Source organism: Trichomonas vaginalis, chromosome VI, assembly GCF_026262505.1.
Source record: "Trichomonas vaginalis G3 chromosome VI, whole genome shotgun sequence".
In the NCBI taxonomy this organism is placed as follows: domain Eukaryota; phylum Parabasalia; order Trichomonadida; family Trichomonadidae; genus Trichomonas; species Trichomonas vaginalis.
The window spans coordinates 19,160,670-19,185,309 of NC_067208.1; the positions used below are offsets into that span (position 1 = coordinate 19,160,670).

Sequence of the window (24,640 nt, forward strand, 5' to 3'; positions counted from 1 at the left end):
ATATATCCTTTATTTCCTCGTTTGTGAATCCCAATTTTTTAACGTTGTTAGTTTTGACGCTCATTTCATACAAAATAAAAATAAATTATTCAAAAATGTAAGACATGAATTTTTTTATTTCATTATGGTAGTGAATCTTTCATTCGTTTATGAGGTCTTTGATTATGACTCCATTGATTCCATTCATGATTTAAACAATGTTTAATTAATCGCGGAATATCTGACATCATCTATATATAACTTCTTTTATAAAAGATGAAATAAATTATTTTAAAATTAATGTTAATTTTTTAATGATTTATTTTTCATTCATGAAAATAATTATTTCTAATTTCTTTTACTCTCTCGTATATACTAGATTTGAAGAATTCAGATTTTTCCCCATAATCTCCTAAATGTTTTCTAATCTTATCGGTTTTCCATTCATAATATGAAACTGTATAAACTTTATCTTTATCTTTACACCTTTCATCACTTCCAATATATTTATATCTCAGTTTTGATTTAGCATTTTCATATTCATTAGCGTTTAATAATTCACAGTCTTCCTTTTTAAATATATGTTTAAGATATTCAGGATTAACAATTCTATAATATTGCTTCCCTTTAAATCTTTGAATATAAACAGGAACACCATCCTCTAAAATTCGATAATCTATTTTATCTGGTTTTACTTGTTGGGTCATTTATGTAAGAATAAAAAAATAAATATATTTTAAAAATAATGTTAAAAAATGATACAAAATCGTTCGATATTGTATGAATTCTTACGTTTACAAAAAAAGTCACACAACCCATCCATATATACTACTTAACATTTCTGGAAGATTTTATAAATTCATATATTTATTTTCATTATAAATATCTCATTTAGTGTATAGTTTTCTTTAGTATCAAAATTTTTCATATTGAATAAGGATTTCGTTTTGCTAAAATTGTCACTTTTATAGCATATTTGTTTTTGGATGTTTTGCGAAACCAAAAAAAAACTATGATATACAATGTGTGTGTAAAGAAAATACTTTATTTACTAGTTAAAAAATCATTTGGTATTGATCAAGTTATTTTTTCTGGATAAGATATTATATGGATAATTGGATAGAAAATACAATTATATAATCTTGTACCTGGTTTAATTAAGCTAATTGTCATCAGAAACTTGTAATTTTTATGAATTTCAGATTTTCTTTTCATTACTGCTTTTCTTAATAGGTCAAGTTCTTATTTACGTTATAAAGTATGATATTTACAAATATCAAGTTATCATGTTTTTTGAGAAATTATGAGAAACAAACAAAAATGAAAAAGATAGGAATAGCAATGAATAGTGATGTGGGTATAGAAAATGTAAGAGATATGAATGCAAAGCAATCAGTATTTAGGATATTGACCATAGATTTCGAAAAAAAAATGCTGCATATTGAGCGAAAACTATGATTATATTATAAGGCTGTCATTTAAAGCATAATGAAACTATTCCCTTTTCATTTTAATCGAATAAGATAGTAAAGATTTTTGAATTAGCTAGAAACTGATGAGATGTTTTCACAAATCAGATTTTTAATCTCTATAATGCATAATTCACTCAATATCTCAATTTTGATATTGCGAGATTTTTTGCTATCGGTTTAGCAATTTTGACACAATAGCAAGAGGGTTCTATAAGCATTATTATCAACGTAGAATCTGAATATCATATCAGAAAATGTCGCAAATCTGACATTTACCCGACCAAATAGCAAAAATAATTGAATACTTTTCGCAAAAACTTTAAAAATCGATAAAAATATGAAATATAGATATTAAAGAGACTTTTTATATAATATTCATAAAGATTTTCCAAAAATATGATACCGCAAAATTAAAAAAGTAACGTCTTGAGTGGAGTCAAAGGTCGAAATTGCTAGCTAAATGTTTTTTTAGCGAAATTGCGTATTGTACGTTTTTTTCGCAAAACGAAACCCTTATATTGAAGAACCTAAACTCAGAAAGAAGTTAAGTAGCTATAGAATAAATACACTCACAAATTTGAATGCAGAAATATGACTTCATTTTTTACATGTGTTTTAGGGAGAACAAATCTATTTTCAGGGAATTATTTGACTTTGCAATAAGAGAGGTCAAAGAGAATGCTCTTGATCCAGATAGTTATAAAAATATCCAACAATTATTCACAGATGCTATAAATGATAAAAATGACTATCATTCTGCGGTTTCAACTGCGTTTTCAATCTGCAAATCCGCATTAGGCATATTTTCGATGTACCTAGAGCTGATATCACCTTCACTCCATTCTTCTCTAAGATTTGCTAAGTTTAGCGATCTAATTAATCTACTTGAAGAGTTAGGAATTTATAATGAAAAAGAATGCGTAGAAAAAATGCAACTTCTAAATGTTGAAACAGATGAATTTGGTATCCCCATTTTTGCAGATAAACTGCATTACGATGATTATCATTTAGAAATAACAAGCTTTATAACTCAAATAATCAATAATAATCATCGAAATGAAAGTTTTCGAAAAGGGATATATTCATTGATATTCATTTGCTTAAATGATACTGAATTTTTGAACCTTTATGATGCATTATAAAACATAAAAAATGATAACTTTATTATCTATTTTTTATAATACCTTTGTTTAAAAAACTGATTTGATAGTTGTCTGATATTTCCTATAAAAACAAAAATTTGAGATATAAAATATACTAATCAGTTCAAATCATTTTCATTGAAATTGAGACCTAAAAACACGAAGTAATGAGTATTTCGATATACATCAATTTCTCAAAAAAATCCATTATTGAATAATTGAATTTGATAATATACAATTAAACATTCAATGATGTTAAAATAATTATGAAAGTCGTTTACGACTGTTCAGCTAATTTTGATGAATAAAATTATTTTCAATTATTAGTAGTATATGTGGAAGGGTTGTGTGACTTTTTTTGTAAACGTAAGAATTCATACAATATTGAACGATTTTGTATCATTTTTTTTAACATATGAAGTAAAAAATGTATGATTCTTACGGTTTTTATTCTTACGTTTTTGAATAAATCAAGATTTAAAAAATTGAATTCTTACGTAAAATTAAAACTAAGTTAAATTTATTTTTTTTATTTTTTATTTTATAATAAATGAGTATAACAACTAATTCATTGAAATCTTTAAAGTTCACTAATTCAGAATTAGAAAATATTTTAGAAAATTTTGGAGACGGTTCTTATCCAACATATATGCAGAATGTGAAAGAGTTTTCCAGATTGTTGAATGAATTTAAATATAACGGACCAATTACTAAAAAGGCTATAATGAGATATTTATATCCCAAAAAAGTTGAAAAACAGGAGAATATTCCTCTTTATGGTCCAGAGGACCTGGGCTCAGAGAGCCTTGAAACACCTCCTGAATATTTTGAAGAAAAAATTAAACAAGATGAATATTATAACGATGAGATTGAGAAATTGGAACAATTAAGAAATGAAATAGATGAAAGAATTAGTGAATTGAGAAATGCTGAGAATGAAGTAGAGGGTTTAATGAATATCCCAGCTTCAGAATCAGCAGTTCAGAAATCTCATGAAGAAAGATATAAAAATTACTTTTTGGAATCTACTAAAAATTTATTAGATGGTGATATTGACGAAACACTTTCAGAAGAAGGCACAAAATTTATTCATAAACATAAGCTTCAGTTTATTGACGATGAAGATTATCCATGTATATTACTTTCACCTCCTCTTGATTCTGAAAAATTCAAAAAAGCACTGAAAAATGTAACATATGCAACAAATACGATTAAGAAAGAAGACCATGATATTTACACAAATTATTATTTAAATAAATGTACAGGTGTTGATAAAGTTTTTGATTTGTTAGATAAAATATCAAAAGAAACAATTGGAACCTATAAAATTTTATGCGATTGTGGTTTCATTATTGAAGATACCAATAATGTTTCATATGAAAGAACAGCACCGAAGGAAGACGAAGTGGAAAGGTCTATACCATTCGTTATTAAGAACATAAAAGATATGAAAACTTATAAACATTATATTTATTCATTTATTTCAGAAAAAATGGAAGCAACCCATAAAACATCCACTCCTTATTCGTTAATGTTTTACCTTTATTTTGTTTACCAATTGCTGCAGTGATTGAATTTAAGTAACATTCAGAATATGGAATTTTCATTAATTTTTCCTTAGATAGAGCATTTCTATTATCATTCAATGCTTCATTAATCATATCATCTACGTATGTATTATATACTCCTGCTAATTCTTCATAAGGAGTGGATGAATTTAAATCCATTTAATCAAAAATAAATTTATAATTTTAAACATTTCTATTCATCAATATTTCATCATATGAACTTCTATACTGTGGTGGTGTACCTGTTGGATGATATTTCAAACCTTCGTCCGGTGTCCATGTCCAATACGTAGTCCTAGTAAACCAAACCTGAGGAGGATTTGTCACCTTTGAACAGTAAGTGTCATTTTCACCCTGAATGATTGGATAAGCTTTCACTTGTACTGTAACTTGTGAGTTGAAAGTTTCTAATCCATCAAAGAATATACCCGCTCCATCACGTTGAACTGGAATAGTGCATAAGAATGAAGTTTGGTCTTTCCATGTTCTAGCTAATGATGTGCCATCATCTGCATTCAGTGGTCTAGTTAATGAGTCCTCGTATTCTTCTGTGCATTCATTCACTCCATCTAAATCAGAAGCTTGAAGCATACGTGTAAAGAATATGTCGCCCACTGTGGTCATCGCTTGATCGGGGAAGTTTCTGGAATCTATAGTGACCTGAAGACCTCGAAGCATTGGATTTTCTAAAACCGTTCTTTGCATTGCATTCTTCGGAAATGCTAACACAACATCTGTAACATTATGAAGAGCGTATGAGAAATCTGAGCTAATACCTTCAGGAGTGATGCAACCTCCATTTAGTGAACGAACGTCAATATGTTGAGCTGGAATCATGAATGGATCTTCCTTACTGAATAAACGTGGTATTGCTTTAACTGATTCTTCAATTAAACCGTATCCTGGTGTAATGCATTTATCCTCTAAAACTTCCATCTTTGTGCATGAAATAATAACGTCATCAACTGTTGCGTCAGCAGATGTAGCGGCTAAGCTTGTAATTAATTTGGTAGGAAGTCCGATTTGTTGGAATTTGCGATCATATTTATAAACATGATTCATAATCTTTTCATAATTTTCATCAGTTATCTTTTCATAAACGTAATTTTGTAAATCAGCAACTCTTAACGGGTCAACCTGACAAAATACTAAAGTATCCCTGAAAACATAATATTTAAGAATGATTTCACCAAATGATTTAGGATAATCATCGAACGCCTGAAATGCTAACAAATCATTTACCGGAATAATCATATCAAAAGTGACATCAACTTCTTCATTTGCTTTCTTGAAAACTTCTGAAGGGTCAATATATTTACCACATACTGAGTTATCATATTTTTGAACATTATTATATAACGAATGAACAAACTTTTTAACTTTCCTTTCTGATTTTGGTTTATATGTTGCAAATGCGAAAGATTCACGGGCGCAATCCATCTGAAGATAACCGGCATCACCTCTTTCAGTTTCTACTTCTAATTGTTTAAAGCTTTGATTTGATGATTTGTAACCAACGAATAAACGCATGCATTTAAAAGCGGCATCACATGTGAAAGCTTTATTTGAAACTAGAGTTGCTTTAACTTTGCGTTTAATATATGTGTCACCTAATTGATTCACATCATGAGCCGGATTTGTAATTCTTAAATGAGTTTGTTTATCATCAAAATATGGAGCATCAGAGTCATAGCATGAACTTTCAAGTTCTCTATAATATCTTCTACCATCATTCTTTGCGAATATTTCATTTATCTTTTCGAATGAATGAAACACATTTCCATTAATCGGTTTAGTGTTTGGCACCAAATAGTTAGTCGTCATTTATTAATAAATAAAAAATCAAAATTAAAAGATGAAAATGAATTTTTAATTTTAATGAAATAATCAACTATGGCTGCAGGATTCTTTAAAAAATTATGGGATAGAGTAAAAAGAGGAGAGCATAAAGTTTGGGAAACATTGAAGAAGGGAGCAAATTGGATATTTAAGAATAAAGAAGCAATTAGTGACGTTGCTGAATCAATAACGCCAAAAGCCGCCCCAATAAGAGAAATATTAAATAAAGGAGAAAAAGTTTATCAAAGACTTCAACCGATACTAAGATAAAAATAATATTTATTTATTTTTCCACTATCTACCCCCTATTTTATTAAGTATTCCTTCAGCTATTCCACCAATTGCGTTACCTGCTTGTGCTCCCATTGCCGGATTACCTGCTTTAGTACCTAATACTCCACCTATGATAGTTCCTGCCGTTTTCGCTACTGGTGCCAAAAAGTTTGCAACGGGTTTAATAATCTTTTTATGAACCCAACCCGCAGCTTTCTTAATTCCCTCCCATAATTTTTTAAAGAATCCTGCAGCCATTTCTGATTTAATATTAATTAAAAAATATATTTCATCACTTATATTCTAATTTTTATTTAATGATAAATGAAACCAATTTTAAAAATAAATGAAACAGAGGAGGAAGAAATAAATGAAAGTGAAAATGTTCAACAAAAAATAAACGTTGTTAAACCAATTACTGAAATAAAAATTTTTTCATCTGTTGAAGAATTTAATGACTATTATGCCAATAATAAAAAATTATTTGAAGAATTGACAACATGTAAATTGAATAAAATGTTTAAAGTTGATGGATTCAAAATTTCAAAAATAAAAGGGGTGATTAGTTTGAAATCTATTCCTCAATCAAGAATCACCTCATTAATGAAAATAGATGATTTAACAAAAAGAATAGAAGAGATTGAAGAAAGAATGAATCAAATAATTGATTTCATAAATTCAAATAATCATTAGTTTCTAATTTTTTTACCCGTTTATGTGGTTTTTCATTATGACTCCGTTGATTCCATTCAGGATTTAAACAATGTTTAATTAATCGTGGAATAGCTGACATTATCTATATATAACTTCTTTTATAAGTGATGAAATATATTTCATTATGTATGGGTTGAGTGTAAATGTCTTACGATTTGAAAATTTTTTAAATCTTGATTTATTCAAAAACGTAAGAATAAAAACCGTAAGAATCATACATTTTTTACTTCATATGTTAAAAAAAAATGATACAAAATCGTTCAATATTGTATGAATTCTTACGTTTACAAAAAAAGTCACACAACCCTTCCACATATACTACTATTATTTTTTTCAGATAATCAATCTAATAATTGAATATAGTGTATTGAGAACTTGTTGGTCACTTCATTTTTCTTCATTATATTTAGAATAAGTTACAATCTAAATGAGTGAAGAAAATATAATACCAAGAGTGCATTTATCAGAGATTGAATTATCAAACTCATTTATAAAAGATACTCTTGAAGAGAAAAATCCTGAATGGTTAGAATCAAATGAATATGGCGATCCAATAATGAAATCAGTTGAAGGTCTAATTGAAAGCGAAGAAATAACCATCGCAAGAAATGGGATAATTGCAGCAGTAACAAATGATTTCATTACGATTTCAGTTAGTCCTAAAAATACATTTCAATTAAAAAATTCAGTGAATGTTGCAATAAGAATTCTAGAATCAATAGGAGATCATGATGCAATTGATTGCATACTTTCAAAGGTATCAAAAGATTTGATATCTCATAATAAAGTCATGGTTTCACCTGCTCATATTGTACATGCTTTCTGTACAATTAAAGGTAAAGTATCAATTGTAAGTGGCTTTGTAGAAAAAGCAAACTCATACATTGCAATTAACAAAGAATCAAATTTATTTTATGCATTAATTCATTCTTTTGTTTTCGGAAATGAATACATAATATCAGATGGAGATGTACACAAATATCAAACATATGAAGAAACAACAATGATCAACTCATTACTCATTAGATACTCAATTTTCTATGATAGTGATGTTAAAGATAACAGACCAATGCGAATAGCATCATCGATGTATCAGGAAATTCCAATCATTAATGATTTAATAAATATGGGAGTTATTTCAAGCTTAGGAATCCCAATTGCCGATATTGTATCTACTTTCAATAGTCTTGAAGTTGCAACAAAGAATGACAAGGCGATTGCATTATATTTTGATAATATGGATAATATAGTTGCATATAGAAATCTCGATAACATTTCAAGAATAATATCCAATATAGATGGAACAAACGCAGTCAAATTTTCTAAAATAGGCTTATTTATCTTGCATGGAGCCCAGAAAAAGATTGATCAGGCAGAAAATGCAATTATGAAAAGTTTATCATCAGGTGTTCAAAAAGAAATTACAACATACTCCGTTGATCTGCTTTCAAAAGTTTGTGAATATCTAACGGAAACATTTAAAGCAAGATTATCATCAATTCCAATAAATTTTAATGATCCGATTGAAACCATGAAATTTATCACCAATATACTCTATAAAAAACCTCCGAATGATACACAATTATCATTTGCGAATTCAGCAATATTTGGTTCTAAATTTGATACTGATAATCAATCAAGAATATATTTCCTTACAACACCACCTGGTTCTGGAAAAACAGCATGTGAAATTCTTCCTGCAGTTCATGAAAGATTCAGAAATTTGGATTCTAAAATTGGTGAAGAAAGAGGGATTACAATTATTTCTACTTCATTAGTTCAGGTTTCGGCTCAAATCGCAACAAATGCTAGTAAGATCATGTATGGCAAGGAAAAATGGATACGTATAAAACGCCTTGACGGTGGTATTAAAGAAGAGTCCAAAAATGATTATCATCAAAATCTCCTATTTAGGAAAAATGCATTCAAAGAAAGTATCGTTGACAGTAAATGGCTATACGATAATATAATAGGAAATCATGATATCCAACAAATTATAAAAGAGATTATGGAAAAATTCCATATAGGAGATAATTCTCAGATTGAAAATGAAATTAAATCATTTTTTGAAGACGAGAAACTCTTCAAGAAAAATGTAATCAGCAATATATTTGATGGATTTAACTCACAAGGAAAGAATATTGCAGATTGTATTGTTGGCACATATGAAATGGTTGTTTCTGCGTTATCATATTCTTTAATGATAGGGAATTCACATGAGTTAATTAAGAAAATCAAATATATTGTGATCGATGAATGGGATACCATTTTTAGAGTTACAACGATGAATGATGAAAAGAAAACTCTAATACAAACAATGAATCAGAGATTTTCAACATCTTATGCATTAATTGCGCTTGCAATTTTAATCATGAGAGTGAATCCATCCACAAAATTAATACTTGCATCTGGAACTGGATCAGACATGCTTTCACAATGTGAAAAAAATTATGAGGCAGATGTCCAATCAAATATGCTTGAACCTTTATTGCGTCCTATTTTTTCCTTTGGAGAATATGAATCGATTTTAAAAAAGATCGAAGAATTGTCAAACAATTCCAACAACGAAAACGCAAAATTGACAAAAAACATTTTGATCAATAAAATCAAAAAAATTGAAAATATTATGGCTGAGAAGATTTCGAGGGTAATTAAAATTTCTCCAGATAATATTTGGGGAACACGAAAATTATCATCGATTCCACGTTCCACTCTTAGGTCAGTCACCCAAATTCATTCTACATCAAACTTTTTATTTTGTGAAAGGTGTACTAATGATGGTATTATTAGAGCATCATATGCAATGAAATCATCAAATACAAATGATCATGTTCTGAATACAATTATGCATTTGTGTTCAATGCTTTTGATTGATATGAATATTGCCAAAACAATTAAGAATCTCAAGCAAAATCCATCAATGAATTCATGGACATTCCTTATTTCAACCATTATATGTATTCTCACTAGACGAGCTCCTGCTATCAGCAACAAAATTACATTAATCTTTGTTCAGAAAAAAGAACTTCATATTGGAATGTTAATTTTAATTGGGATTATAATTCTCATTCTTGGAAAATACAATAAATTTGATTATGATGCGTACTCAATTAGAGCACCTCCAAATGATGATTTTTTGGATACAATTGCAGCAATTTCTTCAAAACCAATAAAAACTATTTCAAAATACGCATCAATTGCTTCCCAAAACAAAATTTATTCAATCAATCATATTATTGATAAATGCAGTATTACAAAAGAAGATTATGTAAAGATTAAGTTAATAACGAGTATTGATGAAGTTGATTTTGTTGCTTATGCGATTACCATTGATCTATTAAAAGCTTTCTTCGAAATCGATCATATTTGGAATGTTTGCGAATTGTCTATCAAAAATGGAATCATTTCTGTTACACGTGAAACGACAAGCCAGAGCAATATGAATAATTATATTGCTAACAGAGATGTAAAACGTTTTCCACTGATTGCTATTTGCACTTCAAAACTTGGTGAAGGTGTCGATTTATCTAATGTAGGACCTGCTTTTGTGTTGGCACAAAACCAGTCTTACAATGCACCATCAAGCAGAGATTGTGAACAATGGATTGGAAGAGGATTCAGAAATTCTTATCTTTCTCTTGGTTGTCCAATTAATCAACCTTACTATGATGACCATAGGAATTTTTGTGCAGATAATCAAAATAAATTTATAATTTCCCACACTGCAGTTTATAATGGCTTCCTTTCAACTCAAATTGCAAGGAGAATAGTATCAATTGATGCCTTTTCTCAAATTATTAAAAAGGATAATAATCAATTCAATTTAGTTGATTTTCTTCCAAAAGCATTTTCTAATATGACAATTTCCTATTATTCTCCAATTATATTAGAAAATCTTCAAAATATTGATGGATCTCCTTTGCTGGAATCGATAAAATCTGCAATTGAAATGCTTACAATTCCAGCAAAGATGGTAATTAGGAAAACAAACATGTTTAGCTTGAACTTGAGAGATATTACTCAGAATGTACCAGATTTAATTGCGACGGATACATTAAATATTTCATGTAATGTCTGGCCAATTATTATATCATCAATGTTTATGGCACTTGTATGAAGCTGCCAATTCGAAGAAATTAAACAATTTCCTTTGATTCAGCTTACAAAATCAATTGCAGAGAGTACGATGATGATTGCACCTATTTCAATCATAAATGATATCAATATGAATGATCTTTGGAAATCAATTTTGGATTGCATCAAAACTCTTGATATTGAATCTGCAACAAAGCAATTATCGCAATTATCATTAAGCTTTCCAGATATATTAAATTATAGATCTGTATCCGATTTTTGTTATAAAATTGGATTCGAAATAGCCGAATTTAAAGGAGTCGCAACATTGTATTTTATATTAATAGTTGGGTCTTTAACTTCAAATATTAATATGGATGCATTCGGACCAACTCCAGAAGGATTCACATATCAAGAAGAATTGCCATTTATCATTGATAGCAGAATATCAATGAAGTATGCAAAAAATGTCATGAATATTTTTGACTTAATAGTAACAATGGGATTTGGAGTTAATTTGAAAAATATAGGAATAACAAATCGCCAAAATTCAAGATATTACAAAGCATATGAAGCAAGCAGTATTCGTATTTCTCCATGTAATTGCATGCCATCTATGTTTTACATGTGCAAAGAGTTCAATCCATTCATGATGAAAATCGGACCAAATAATCAGGTGATTATGAATTACGAAAAAGAAGAAGATGTTTTCAGATGCTTTGAATCATGCTGCAATGCAATATTATCTTTAAGCAAGGAAGATGTTACAATGTTCCAACATTATGACAATAATGTGGAAGGAGCGGTATACAAAACTCGATTTAATAATATCTTTGAGCTTTTAATCAAGAGAACTAAATCAATGCATGATCCAAGGTTAGAGTTATTTAGTATTGGGATGAGTAAGTTATGTGAAATCTTTCAATCAATTAAGGCTCATGCCGATAATTTGTCTGACAACATGTCTCCGTTTTTATCACTTATTAACGGTTTTTGTTCGAATTTGTTACCTCAGTTTTCCAGAGATAATAATGATGATGATTCAATTGCAGAAAATTTCTCCAAATTCATTGAAAAAACTCTTGATAATATTGGCGTTATTGATTATGATGCTTCTATTATAATTTCAAAAATTTGAATAATAACGTTATTTTAATAAAATGATTTATTATTTTTTTTAAACAGCAATATTATTTTTATTTATTTCTAAAAAAAGTGGTATGGTTACTAACAATATACTCGCTAAATGGTAAAATTAACATTAGTCTTTTCATGTTGATTCTATAAAGTTTTTTTTTAATATTTAGATGTTTACATTAAGAGTACACATATACCGATATGAAATTAGTTCAAATTTCTGACATTGGGCGTGAATCAACATTAAAAATTACCTTAGACTGCAGAATTTAAGGCTGTGTCATACGGCTGTAAATGAACTCATAATATAGTCATAAATATTCTTTTTATTTATTTCTAAAAAATTATATGTCTAAGCTGATCTGCAGCATATTTAATCGAATCATGTTGATTAGAGATCGTTATTACAACTCTGGAGTGGTTATTTATTAATGTTTCCAAAGTAGTAGTAAAGTCGCAAGGAAACAATTCTTTTTCAATCAATACAATTAGTTTTGGGCAAAGTAATCTATAAAATAAGAATTGTGGTGAATGTAAATTTTTCATAATAATGTGAAACAGATTCAAAGCATGACAATTTTTAGGAAAATCCTGAGATAGCATCTGAAGTAGATAAGAAAAATAGTTATTATTGTTAAAATAATTGCTTAACTCCGTGTTAATGATGTTATAATTAGCATTTCAAGAAATATTGGCATCAAATTTTGATATGATCCATCTAAAAAATTCATCTATCAAATCGACATAATCATCTTCAAGATTAGTAACTATTTGGTTTTTTATTATATTGATTTGAAAATGTTTATACTTGTTGATAATGCATGAATATTTCAAAACTTTTGTTTCATCAGCATTTATTGAATCTGCATACCACAACCAATAATATAATGGGATTGTTGCTTCATTAAATAAAATAATGGAGTCTTTATTTAGTTGAATAAATCCATATTGATAAGGGTGAAAATTGATTGATTTTGAATTTGTAAAATAGAATGCAAATAATGATTCATTTTTGAAAAACTGTCTACTTAAGAATTCTATATGCTTTTCAAGAATTAAGTCATTTGATTCCATTAGCATATCCCCATTTTTGGAAAGAGTCTCTAAAATTTTCAAACAGTAATTTGTGTCAAAAGTTACTTCGTGATGATGATCATTAATGTAGTTAAAGATGTTGACAAAAATCATTTCTAATATCTTCATATTGCGATCATTGACGTTAATGCCAATGAGAGATTCATCAATTGTAAATGGAACTGAAACAAATTTGGAATATTTGGAAATTACAAAATACAAATCGATGTCATCTCCACTCATTTTCCTGCATAATAATTTAATTATGTTTCCTGCAATTAAAGAAAATCTATGGTCATTGAATGTCAGAGACATTTAAAAATAATGAAATGAATATCATTCAATATTAGGTGAAGATTTTTTTTAAAAATATTCATTAAGTTTATACTAATATTTATAAATATTATATTAAGTTTTGAATAGTTAAGAATATTTGTGTTCACTTCATTTTTCAAAGAATGAACTATAAATACTGCTCAGATGATTTTGACAAATCATTTATTGATGATAAATCTATTCCAAATAAATGCAAAAAAAGTATCCCGTTTAATAGCATTATATCAGAAGCATACCAAATTGCAATGAATTGTAACATAGAATACACGAATGTTAACTATGAAAGAGGGATCAGTTTGTGCTACAAATATATAAGTGAATTCCATGAACCACTTTCCATACTAATTGCAGCTGTTCATCAATATGTGCATATATACAATAAAAGTGTTAAATCAATGATAGAAATAGATGATAATTATAGTTTAAATGATGAATTAGAAAACATTGATGAATTCGGAACCACAAGAAAAAATGAGCACTTAGGAATAGGAAGATTTCAATTCATATTTGAAAATGGAAAATTTCATAGCACAGGAAGTTCAGGAATAGTAACAAAAGTTCCCTCTTTTTCTATTTTAAAATCCAGTTCTGGAATAATGGATATTGATGCATCATTACCGGTGTGCTTTAACTCTATTATTTTGACACATATTAGTCCTGAGATGTGGGATGAAGATTTTTTAGAAAATGATGAATCAAAATGTAATCAAAGCTTAATAGAATTTATCTCTAATATCGAAGATATCCAATTACACATTCCTTGGACATTGGCTTTAAGTCAATCAATGAGATCAATGTTCACTCCATTTAACTTTCTTGAACAGATTAACAGTTTTTCAGATAGTACGATATACGGATGCATAATGGCGATTGAAAATGATTACTACAAGTTATGGAATGATTTGTCAATTTCAATTTTTAAAGCATTTGCAAATGCAGAGCTATCAACAAATAGTGAGGAAAATTTAAATAATGAGATAATTATTCGAAATAATAGTTGTGGAGATGGCAATATTGAATCTAAATATTATATTGATTTTCAAGATAGTGTCGAAGCGATCATGGATTTATTATATGAAAGAAATGAATTTTTTGCAATGGATCATCAAATTTCTTCCGCAAATAATGAAGAAATCAAACCTGTATATATCATTGGAATTGATTCATTGAAAACATTTTTCATTGGAGCATTATACGAAAGAATTGATTGCATGATGACGGATAATGCATCGTTTTTCGAATGCTTTGTTCATTCAATTTATTTGAATGACAGCTCAATTTCAATTATTGATGTTGCTAACATGATATTCCATGATATTATCGATACAAGAGAGTGGAAAGATATTGAAAGAATATTAGATTTGGACACTATCGATTTTTTCAATGGAGTTTTTTGCATGATAAGGATTTACATTAAGTGTTTATCAAACTTCTTAACAATTTAGAAATGATGTGAATGTGATATACTTAAAACAAGAAAATATTTTAATTTTAAATTTATTATTAATATTATTAAAGATGAACTTATACTCACTTGATACCCTCTCATTTTTTTGATACTCTCTTACTTGTGAAGCATATCTAATAAAATGATCATATTTTTTTATTATTATTTTCATTTTTGATTTATTAATCATATGATCATATTATGCCAAATCATAGTATTTATCAGATTTGCAAAAAATATAAGACATTGTCTCTCACACCAAAAAAAAAATACAGAATAGCAAGTATAAGTCAGTAAACGATCTTTACTCGTTTTTTCATCTCTGATTTAAAGTGAATACGAATGAAGTAAATATAAGTAGTATATGTGAAAGGGTTTAGTGACTTTTTTTGTTACATCTATATATAGACGATGCATTAAAATATAATTTATAAACACATTAAAAAAATTAACATTAATTTTAAAATAATTTATTTTTTCATCTTTTATAAAAGAAGCTATATATATAGATGATGTCAGATATTCCGCGATTAATTAAACATTGTTTAAATCCTGAATGGGTTAAACTTCAATTTAAAAATTCATGTCTTACATTTTTTGAATAATTTATTTTTTTATTTAATGATAAATGAGTGTCACAACTAACAACGTTAAAAAATTAGGATTCACAAACGAGGAAATAAAGGATATATTAGAGGAGGCAGGTTATGAAGTTAGTAAATATTATTTAAGAAATTGTCAAAAATTTGCCGAGTTATTAAATGATTTAGATTATGATGGAAAAATGAATAAAGATGATGTTATAAATTTCTTATATCCTACATCTGAAGAAGAAAAACCTAAAGAACCTGATGTTTTCCCTGAATATTATGAAGAACGGATTAAAGATGATGAATATGATGAAATTGAAAGACTGGAAAAAATAAGAGATGAAATAGATGAAAAAATTAAGGAATTAAGAGAAGTTGAAAAATATAATGAAAATGAAGTAGAGGGTTTAATGAATATCCCAGCTTCAGAATCAGAAGTACAGAAATCTCATGAAGAAAGATATAAAAATTATGTCTCAGAATCAACACAAAATTTATTAGATGGTGAAATAAACGAAACACTTTCAGAAGAAGGTACTAAATTTATTCGTAAACATAAGTTACAATTTATTGATAATGAAGAATACCCCTGTATATTACTTTCACCTCCTCTTTGATTCTGAGAAATTCAAAAAAGCTCTTAAAAACGTGACATATGCAACAAATACGATTAAGAAAGAAGATCATGATATTTACACAAATTATTATTTAAATAAATGCACAGGTGTTGATAAAGTTTTTGATTTGTTAGATAAAATATCAAAAGAAACAATTGGAACCTATAAAATTTTGTGTGATTGTGGTTTCATTATTGAAGATACCAATAATGTTTCATATGAAAGAACAGCACCGAAGGAAGACGAAGTGGAAAGGTCTATACCATTCGTTATTAAGAATATAAAAGATATGAAAACTTATAAGCATTATATTTATTCATTTATTTCAGAAAAAATGGAAGCAACCCATAAAACATCATCTCATCATTTTATAGCTATTCATACATTCCTTTTCAAAGTTGTGAAATTAAATAAGACAGGAATTAGATTTAATGTATCAGGGTACGCATTCTTGAGTAAATTAAAATGTATTCGTCACGTCGCAGATGATAAAAATTTATGTGTTCTTAATTCATTTTATGGACTTTAAAAAAATAAACTTTATTTTTATTTATTTTTTAATTTTTATTCTTACATAAATGAACAAAAATGGAACAGCTAAAATGAATGATAATCAAATTAGAGCAGAAGGTAGAAGGTTATTTAAACGCTTCTTTATAACATTCCTGATGGTGTTAATCCTAAAACTCGTAGAAGTTATTTAAACGAAGCAATAGATGCATATGAAGGGTTTGACATTTCATCAGAAAGTGAGAGGTTAGCAAGAATGTTAAAAATATTGATTTTTATTATTGTGACCCTCAACCAGAAGACGTAGACATTAACAAGGTAGACTTTCCATTAGTGGAATCAATAATGATAGATCCAGAATTTGAAACAGTAAATATTTTATTAACACAGAGTCCATGTGGAAAACTTCACGCTGACAGAATAACAGACGTTGAAGCACTCACCGGCTATAGAGTTTGCCCCTTTTGCAAAGAAGAAGTATATTCTATCCGTGATGATCCAGAAAGGAAAAACCAAAGAAGATTTTTAAAACATTGTGAGAAATGTAAAGAAAATAATGGAAGATTAATTCAAGACGTTCAATTGCAAAACACACAACAACCATATGCACCACACATATCACGAAACAGAAGATATATCAATGGCTATTAGCACATAATTTGCAGGAATATTATAAACCAACAAGATATTATATTACTTTTGACTTCGAAACATTAGAGACTAAAGAAGAACTTCAACTTTCTGAATGTGCAACTTTGAATGCTTACTTAAAACCATTCATGGTATCATCAACGGTTAAATTAAAGCCGCAAAGCGGCGAGGTCGTAGACCGTGATAAAACATATACGAGGAATTTTTGCTTAACTTCAAGTGATTCTTTTATTTCTGATTGGATTGAGTTTTTATTTTCAACCTGTTCATTAGTTGCTAAATCAAATATTGAACAATATGAAGAATTAATGAAGCCGCAAACATTAAATGAGAAACAAAAGGAAGCATTTAAAGAACTTCTAGATGAGGAATTCAATAAAGTGAATATCATAGGTTTTAATTCGGGAAAGTTTGATTTAAATTTAATTCTTCGTGATTTAAACACTGCAAAATGGAAAATAAAATCAATGCTGGGTTCATCTTCTCAATTTAAGCAAATCATTGTAAAGAAAACAAACGTTCCATATGAATTGAGATTTATTGACATCAGAAATTATATAGCGGGTGGGACATTAGACCAATTCACTCGAGATTTCGGAAACAATAAATCACGTGTTAAATCCTTTTTCCCTTATCAATTCATCACGTGGGAAAATTACGAAGAAGAATTATATAAAGAGGAACCATTCACGAAAGATTCATTTTATTCAGCATTAACTCAAGAAACTATATCAGATAGTGATTATCAAATATATCTCAATGATGCTAAAAATTTTAAGAATAGATTAGAATATTTTATTCATTATTGCAATAAAGATGTTGAAATTATGATTGACCCAATTGATAAAATTATTGAAGAAACATTTGTTTATAAAATTGACATGCTTCATAATCTTTCTTTATCATCGAATGCATCAATGATTCGTTACGCTTTAGCATATAAAGACTTTAATCCTAATGAAAAATATCCAGAAGAAGAAAATGTGGAATCAAGTTTTGAATTAACGAAAAAGTATTGGAAATATAAAATTGAATCATATAAGAAACAAGATGAAAAAGCAGAAAGAGATACTAAAAATAATGTTTCAATGGATGATTTTCAATACTATCACGATTTAATCCTTTCATCTAAATGCAAAATGTGTGGTAAAGCGTTTACATATGCAAATAAACTAACATTAGATAGAATCGATAATGAAAAACCACATACCAAAGAAAATTGTCAGTTAATGTGTTGTTATTGCAATGTCGTAAAATCAAATAAAGATGAGGATGTTCAACGTTTAAGAATCAATTTAAGAAATTATGCATTAAAAAATAATTTACCAATGACTTTAGATTCAGTTGAAGCTTATCACATTCTCCGTAATGGAATTACTGGTGGTCTATCAAATGTTCAACATCGTGTTAATCTTAAAGGAATCACGCACATTAATAAACTTTCATATAGTCCAGAAACTAAAACTGTATCAAATGAGGACACCACCAACATTATGACTCATTTTGTTGGAGTTGACTTTAATTCATTATATCCTTCATCATTTTCATCTAATCCTCATGATTTCATTCAATATACTAACCATAAAATGTATATGCCGGGAAGATTGAATGGTGTTATCATTTGTGATACAGCAACAAAGAAAGCAAAAGCATTGGGAATAATTAGAAAGAAAAATACTTTATTCGTGGCTGAAGTAAAGGGTCACATTGATGAAAAATACATTAATGATTACATAAACTTTTTACCGATAATAAGAAACTTAGATATTATCACAGATGAAAAAACAATTGGCAGTTTTATGTATAATTACATGAAATCAAACAATCTACCAGTTGACCAGAAACAGAGAAAATTAACTCAGTTAGCATCAACACACAACCAATATCAACCATTTTCTTCTTATTATCTTTGGTATCTAATAGACAGATTTCATTTTATCATTGATGACATTCAATCAATTTTAACATTTACGAAAAATACTTGTTTTAATGAATTTGCGAACGAATTTATGAACGAAAGACAAAAGGCTGAATTAGAAGGAAATAAAGGAAAAAGTTTATTTTGCAAGATTTCACTTAATGGATCATATGGTTACGATGCAATGAATACACAAAATTACGCAAAGACTAAAATAATGAATGCACAGAAGGCACGCGTTGCATGTATGTCAAATAAGTTTAAAAACATAAGAGAAATAGGTGAAGATACGTATCAAGTGATGCTTAAAGATAGATTTTATAGATGTGATACATGTTTACAAGAGGCATTCTTCACTTTAGATAATGCTAAATACTGGTATTTGGTTTTCATTTATGATTTTATGTATAAATGCATGGATGTTAATCGTTTTCATTTCATTGAAGGTGATACTGATTCATCTTATTGGGCTATTGCTGGCGATCCAAGTCTTCCTAACACTCAAGCATTTCAAGCAATTGTAACCGATAAACAATTTTATGATAAAAACATTTACAAATTCGCACCTTTTGATTTCTTCTGTTTTGATGAGAAATTTAAACCTAAATTAAAGAATAAAGCTGAAGAAAAAGCACATGAGAAGAAGTTATTGGGTTTAGCAATTGAGAAACAAGGTGATAACATGGTTGCTTTATGCCCTAAGTGTTATACTTCATTCAACGGTTCAATTGATGGAGGTGATTTTAAAAAGATTGCACAAAAAATGAAAGGTGTTAGTTTACGACAAAATAAACAATTAACACCTAAAAATTATTTGGATATAATAAATGATAAAGTGATATTTGATGGTCAGAATATTAATTTACAACTTAAAAACGGGTCAATGACTCGCTTAACAATTGGTAAGACTGCATTAACAGGAGCACACACTAAGGCTGTATGTTGTGAAAATGGATGTTGTATGCCATTTATTTAATGAAATGCCACAGAAGAGACAAAAGGAACCGTTAATAATGGTTTTGTACTATGATTCAAAGAGGTGGGCACCCTTAAAACATTTATTTTATTTTTATATAAATGGATAACACAGATTTAAAAATTTTAATTGATGATTTAGTATTTAATCAAAATTTTCTTGATTATTATGATTTAAAAGCATATCTCCAAAAATATAATAAAAATATAACGGGTGATGATATGGATTATTATTATTCGTATTATAAAAATGAAATTTTGAAATATCATGATAAAATAATTTCTGAAATTAAAGACAAAATTAAAAATAATGAATATACAAAGGGAAAAACTAAATCACAGCTTAAACAGTTGAAAGATTTCAAAAATAAAGTATTAACAGAAGAAGATATTGATGAATTATATAAATTATATAATCCCGAGCCGCAAAAGCCAAAGGAACAAAACAAATGGTACAAAACGCCCAGGTCCTTCAGACCATAAATGATGTACAAGCTTTAATTTATGATTCATTAGTTAAACCATATTCAGCCCGACTTTTAAATGAAGATCAACTTTTGGAATTCATCCTTCAACATAAACTCGAAGCGGGAAAGTATATCAAACCTTTATATACAGCATATTTAAAACAAATGAATAGAATACATCCAGAATTAATGAAAGGAGGAATGAAATCCAAAATCAAAGCAGATAAAATTAAACCACTTACAACACCAAAACCTCCAACGACAGTAGTACCTCCTCCTTCAGTTAATCCTTCATCATTCACTTTATTATATCCATTTCAAACATTAAAGAAGCAAAAAGATTTTAAAAAGGATTTCAAGATATTAAATAAACCAATTGACCCAAAAATTCAACCGTTAAAGGAAAAATTTAGTCGCCCTTCATTTGCACTATATCCATATTCATACGAAATCGATCATCTGGAATATTCAAAAGGAAACGTTACTTATTTATTTGCCATTAACATTAACACCAGATATTTATATTGCATTCCGGTGAAAGGGAAAACAGAACAGGAAACAAGAAGAGCTATACAATACTTACTAGATCATGAAAGAGTAGATAATATAAGGGGTGATGGTGATAAAGGATTTCAGGCAGCTATGGCTCATTATTTCCCACAAATTAATTTTTACTTTTCATCCTCTCCATATACGTTTCATAATAAAATAGTTGATGTGGTAATGAGAACTCTTAGAGATGCGTTAGGGGTTAACGGTCAGATATACTGGGATGGAAATCATGACTCCATCATACAGCAGTTAGTATATTATTACAATAATACATGGCATAGAACTATAAACATGAAACCAGTGGAAATGAAAAATGATATTTCAAAAGAATGGGAATATATTAGAAAGCAAATGGAAAGGTTAAATGATGTTAAACGTGAACAAATTAATTCGGGGCTCATGAATTTTAAACAAGGGAATAAAGTTTTAATTCATCTCGATTATGGAAAAACTGATAAATCAATGACAAAAAGAAGACGAAGATTTGACACAATAGCTGAATTTGTTAGATATATTAACGGCAATGCATTAGTTGAAGTTGACAATAAATTAATAGAAATTCCGATTTATTTTATTACTCCATTATATTTAAATAATATTTAATTTTTTTATTTCGTAAGAAAATGAGTGACAACAAAGCAGTCAAGAGTCCAGACAATGAATATAAAAAGAAACTAAACAGAATTAAATCAAAAATATGCTATTACAAAAAGAAGTCGCAATGCAGTGGGGTTGAAAATGATAAAGAAATAATCGAAAAATTAGAAACTTACCGTTCAATCATTAAACTGAGTGAAGCAAAAATAAAAGAATTTAATAGAATAAATAAATTGATTGGAAGAGATGAATTTAATAAAGATGAATTTTTAAACTCAATCCAAATTTAATTTTTATTCCTCTTCGACAACGTCTCTCTTTCCATCATTACTGCATAACCACATTTTCTCAATTTTAGTGGTTTGTTATTTTTAACATGTTCTTGCATCATTTTTATCATTTCCTCCCTTGTTATGATTCGTGGTAAATTTTGAGCTTGTGGGGTATTCATTTATGATAAAAATAAAAATTTGTTATCACTTATTTTATCGTTAATGTTTTTAGGTTATTCAATAATTAATTATTTTTGAATAACTGGGAAATAAATTTACGTCAAATATGCAATTTATAAAATCTTATGTCGACAGGCTACGTAGCACAGTGGTCTAAGGTGGTGTTATGGGGGTTAGGGTCTGTGGTTCGAACCGCGACGGCGCCGTATTTTCTTATTTTCTTTGTTTGTCTTGTTTGTCGTGAATAAAAAGTGTCATAAAAGTGCTCTATCTTCCACGGGAATAAATAAAAAATTTACTTTATTTCTTCTTTATTTCTTCTTTATTTCTTTGTTCCCGTGGAAGAAGGGTTTTGCTGTTTTTCTCAGCCGAAATCAATGATTTTTTCATTTTTGGAATCCTTAGCGAATGAGGAATCTTTTCTCTCGTGGAAGCTTTGAACAAAAATATATTTTAGGTGAAAAAACAGGTGAAATCTCACCTCTTCACCTAAACATTATTTTTGGATCATTTACGCTCATTACGAAGAAATCATGACAAAACATTTACGATGAAGAAATCATGACAAATCATTTACGCTCATGTTTGACAAAGAATATACATTCATTACGATGAAGAAGTCATGACAAAGAAACGATGAATGATCATGACAAAACATTAACGTAAACATTAACGTAAACATTAACGTAACCATTAACGTAACCATTTATTTCTGCAGTTCATCCATTACTTCATTACCTAATTAATTACAGACATAAAATATATTTAGTTCATTCATTGAACTCTATACCATGCGTAAACTGTCATAAATGGCGGCATGTAATCTTTACTTTGTCCCGTTGTTTGTGTATATCCTGAAACGCGATGTGTATGGTTTCCTCCTCCCTCAGTGTTACTCCAGTAACAATCTATAGCAAACTTAACGTTGTCTTTAACATCATATCCTTTACCTTTTATCATTGCTGACCAATCCCAATATCTATGCTTATGCCAACCCGCTTGAGATGTACTTAAATCTATGTAGTGACTATGTGCAGGTAAATTTTCACCTGAAATCGTTTTACTTCCTCCTGTTTCCTTTGAAGAGTTTGCACAATACAAAAACCTGTCAACTATTTGTTCCCACGTACCGAAACCCAGAACTGTTGCTGGATTTGTTGAGTTCATTGACGTATAAATAGAGCCTATAGGATATAATGTTTGAAGTATTTCTGTCTTTAATGTTTGAAGCTCTTTTTTGTCTGCTTTCTTGTCATATAAATCTTGAGCAGTGAATTTAATATTATGTTCATCCTTCATGACATAAACATCTTTACATCTAATGTTTCTCATCGTCGTTATGTCGTCATCCGATGTTAAACCTTGTGGAAAGTTAGGAGGTTTACAATATAATACATCCCCACCAGTTTCTTCAACCGTTCCTTCAATACTTTCTATAGCAACAGTTGTAAAACTTGTATGTGTATGGTTCTTATCTGCCTTCTTCTCTAACTCATTGTTAACATAAGTTTTATCTGCTTTAAGGTCTAAACATTCTGAAACCCATCCTGTATCAGCTTTAGTTTTAAGAATCTTCGATGTCCGTTCATGATACCATTCAACCCTTTCTATAATTTCATTATCTTTTTCATTAACATATTCCTTCTCTGCCTTCTTCATTAATTCACTAGCCACAAGTCCCTTATCTGCTTTCTTCATTATGTCATTTAGGAAACCTTTTATGAATTCCTCATTTAAATTAAATCTTCCAATCTTCAAAACTTTAGGAAATGCATTTAATGCGTAATATCTTTGTTCTTCTGGTGGAATTGATGTTATATCATCCGTTATTCCTTTAATTTTTGAATTCATAAATAAAATTTCTTTTATATTTGATATCACTGCACCACCTTTGCAAACGAATTCGAAATGGTCATTTTTCAATACTATCTCCAAATCTCCATATTTCAACATTTGCGTTTGTTCTGCCGTCTTTGAATTATATGCATATATGGCGTATGTAATGGTCTGTGCCTTAAGTTGTTGTGGTTGCTGTTGTTTAATCATTTATTATGATTTAAAAATAAATATTTAATCCGTTATCTCATCACCTATTTTTTCTATTTGAAATTGCCATAATATTTCATTCATGAATTCTAAATCACAATCAAATAGGTCGGTTACTCTAAATTTAATATTTGATAAATCTTTTGAATGAAGAATAAATGAATTCCCAGATAATTGAAACGGATATGATAAAGAAAATATGTTTAAGTT

The 24,640-nt window shown here is 28.6% G+C and overlaps 5 protein-coding genes across 5 annotated transcripts, besides 2 other annotated features; 4 read left to right on the forward strand and 1 right to left on the reverse strand.

Annotated features, from left to right (window-relative positions):
* Positions 1-100: part of a mobile genetic element that runs on past the window's edge.
* A 3,043-nt stretch (positions 101-3,143) lies between these two features.
* TVAGG3_0892050 (uncharacterized protein) lies at positions 3,144-3,965 on the forward strand (the record flags this gene model as incomplete). The annotated part of the gene is made up of 1 exon (XM_051250890.1): positions 3,144-3,965. A coding segment is annotated over one exon (822 nt), but the record flags the coding sequence as incomplete, so codon positions are not given.
* A 3,449-nt stretch (positions 3,966-7,414) lies between these two features.
* Positions 7,415-8,066, forward strand: TVAGG3_0892060 (uncharacterized protein; the record flags this gene model as incomplete). Its single annotated transcript, XM_001291531.2, has 1 exon — positions 7,415-8,066. A coding segment is annotated over one exon (652 nt), but the record flags the coding sequence as incomplete, so codon positions are not given.
* A 6,138-nt stretch (positions 8,067-14,204) lies between these two features.
* On the forward strand, positions 14,205-15,053 carry TVAGG3_0892070 (uncharacterized protein; the record flags this gene model as incomplete). Its single annotated transcript, XM_001289271.2, has 1 exon — positions 14,205-15,053. The coding sequence occupies one exon, from the start codon at positions 14,205-14,207 to the stop codon at positions 15,051-15,053; it is 849 nt and encodes a 282-aa protein (XP_001289272.2).
* Positions 15,054-15,644: 591 nt separating this feature from the next.
* Positions 15,645-24,640: part of a mobile genetic element that runs on past the window's edge.
* TVAGG3_0892090 (DNA/RNA polymerase superfamily) lies at positions 19,757-20,317 on the forward strand (the record flags this gene model as incomplete). Its single annotated transcript, XM_051250891.1, has 1 exon — positions 19,757-20,317. The coding sequence occupies one exon, from the start codon at positions 19,757-19,759 to the stop codon at positions 20,315-20,317; it is 561 nt and encodes a 186-aa protein (XP_051086366.1).
* On the reverse strand, positions 23,413-24,235 carry TVAGG3_0892100 (phage tail repeat-like family; the record flags this gene model as incomplete). The annotated part of the gene is made up of 1 exon (XM_051250892.1): positions 23,413-24,235. A coding segment is annotated over one exon (823 nt), but the record flags the coding sequence as incomplete, so codon positions are not given.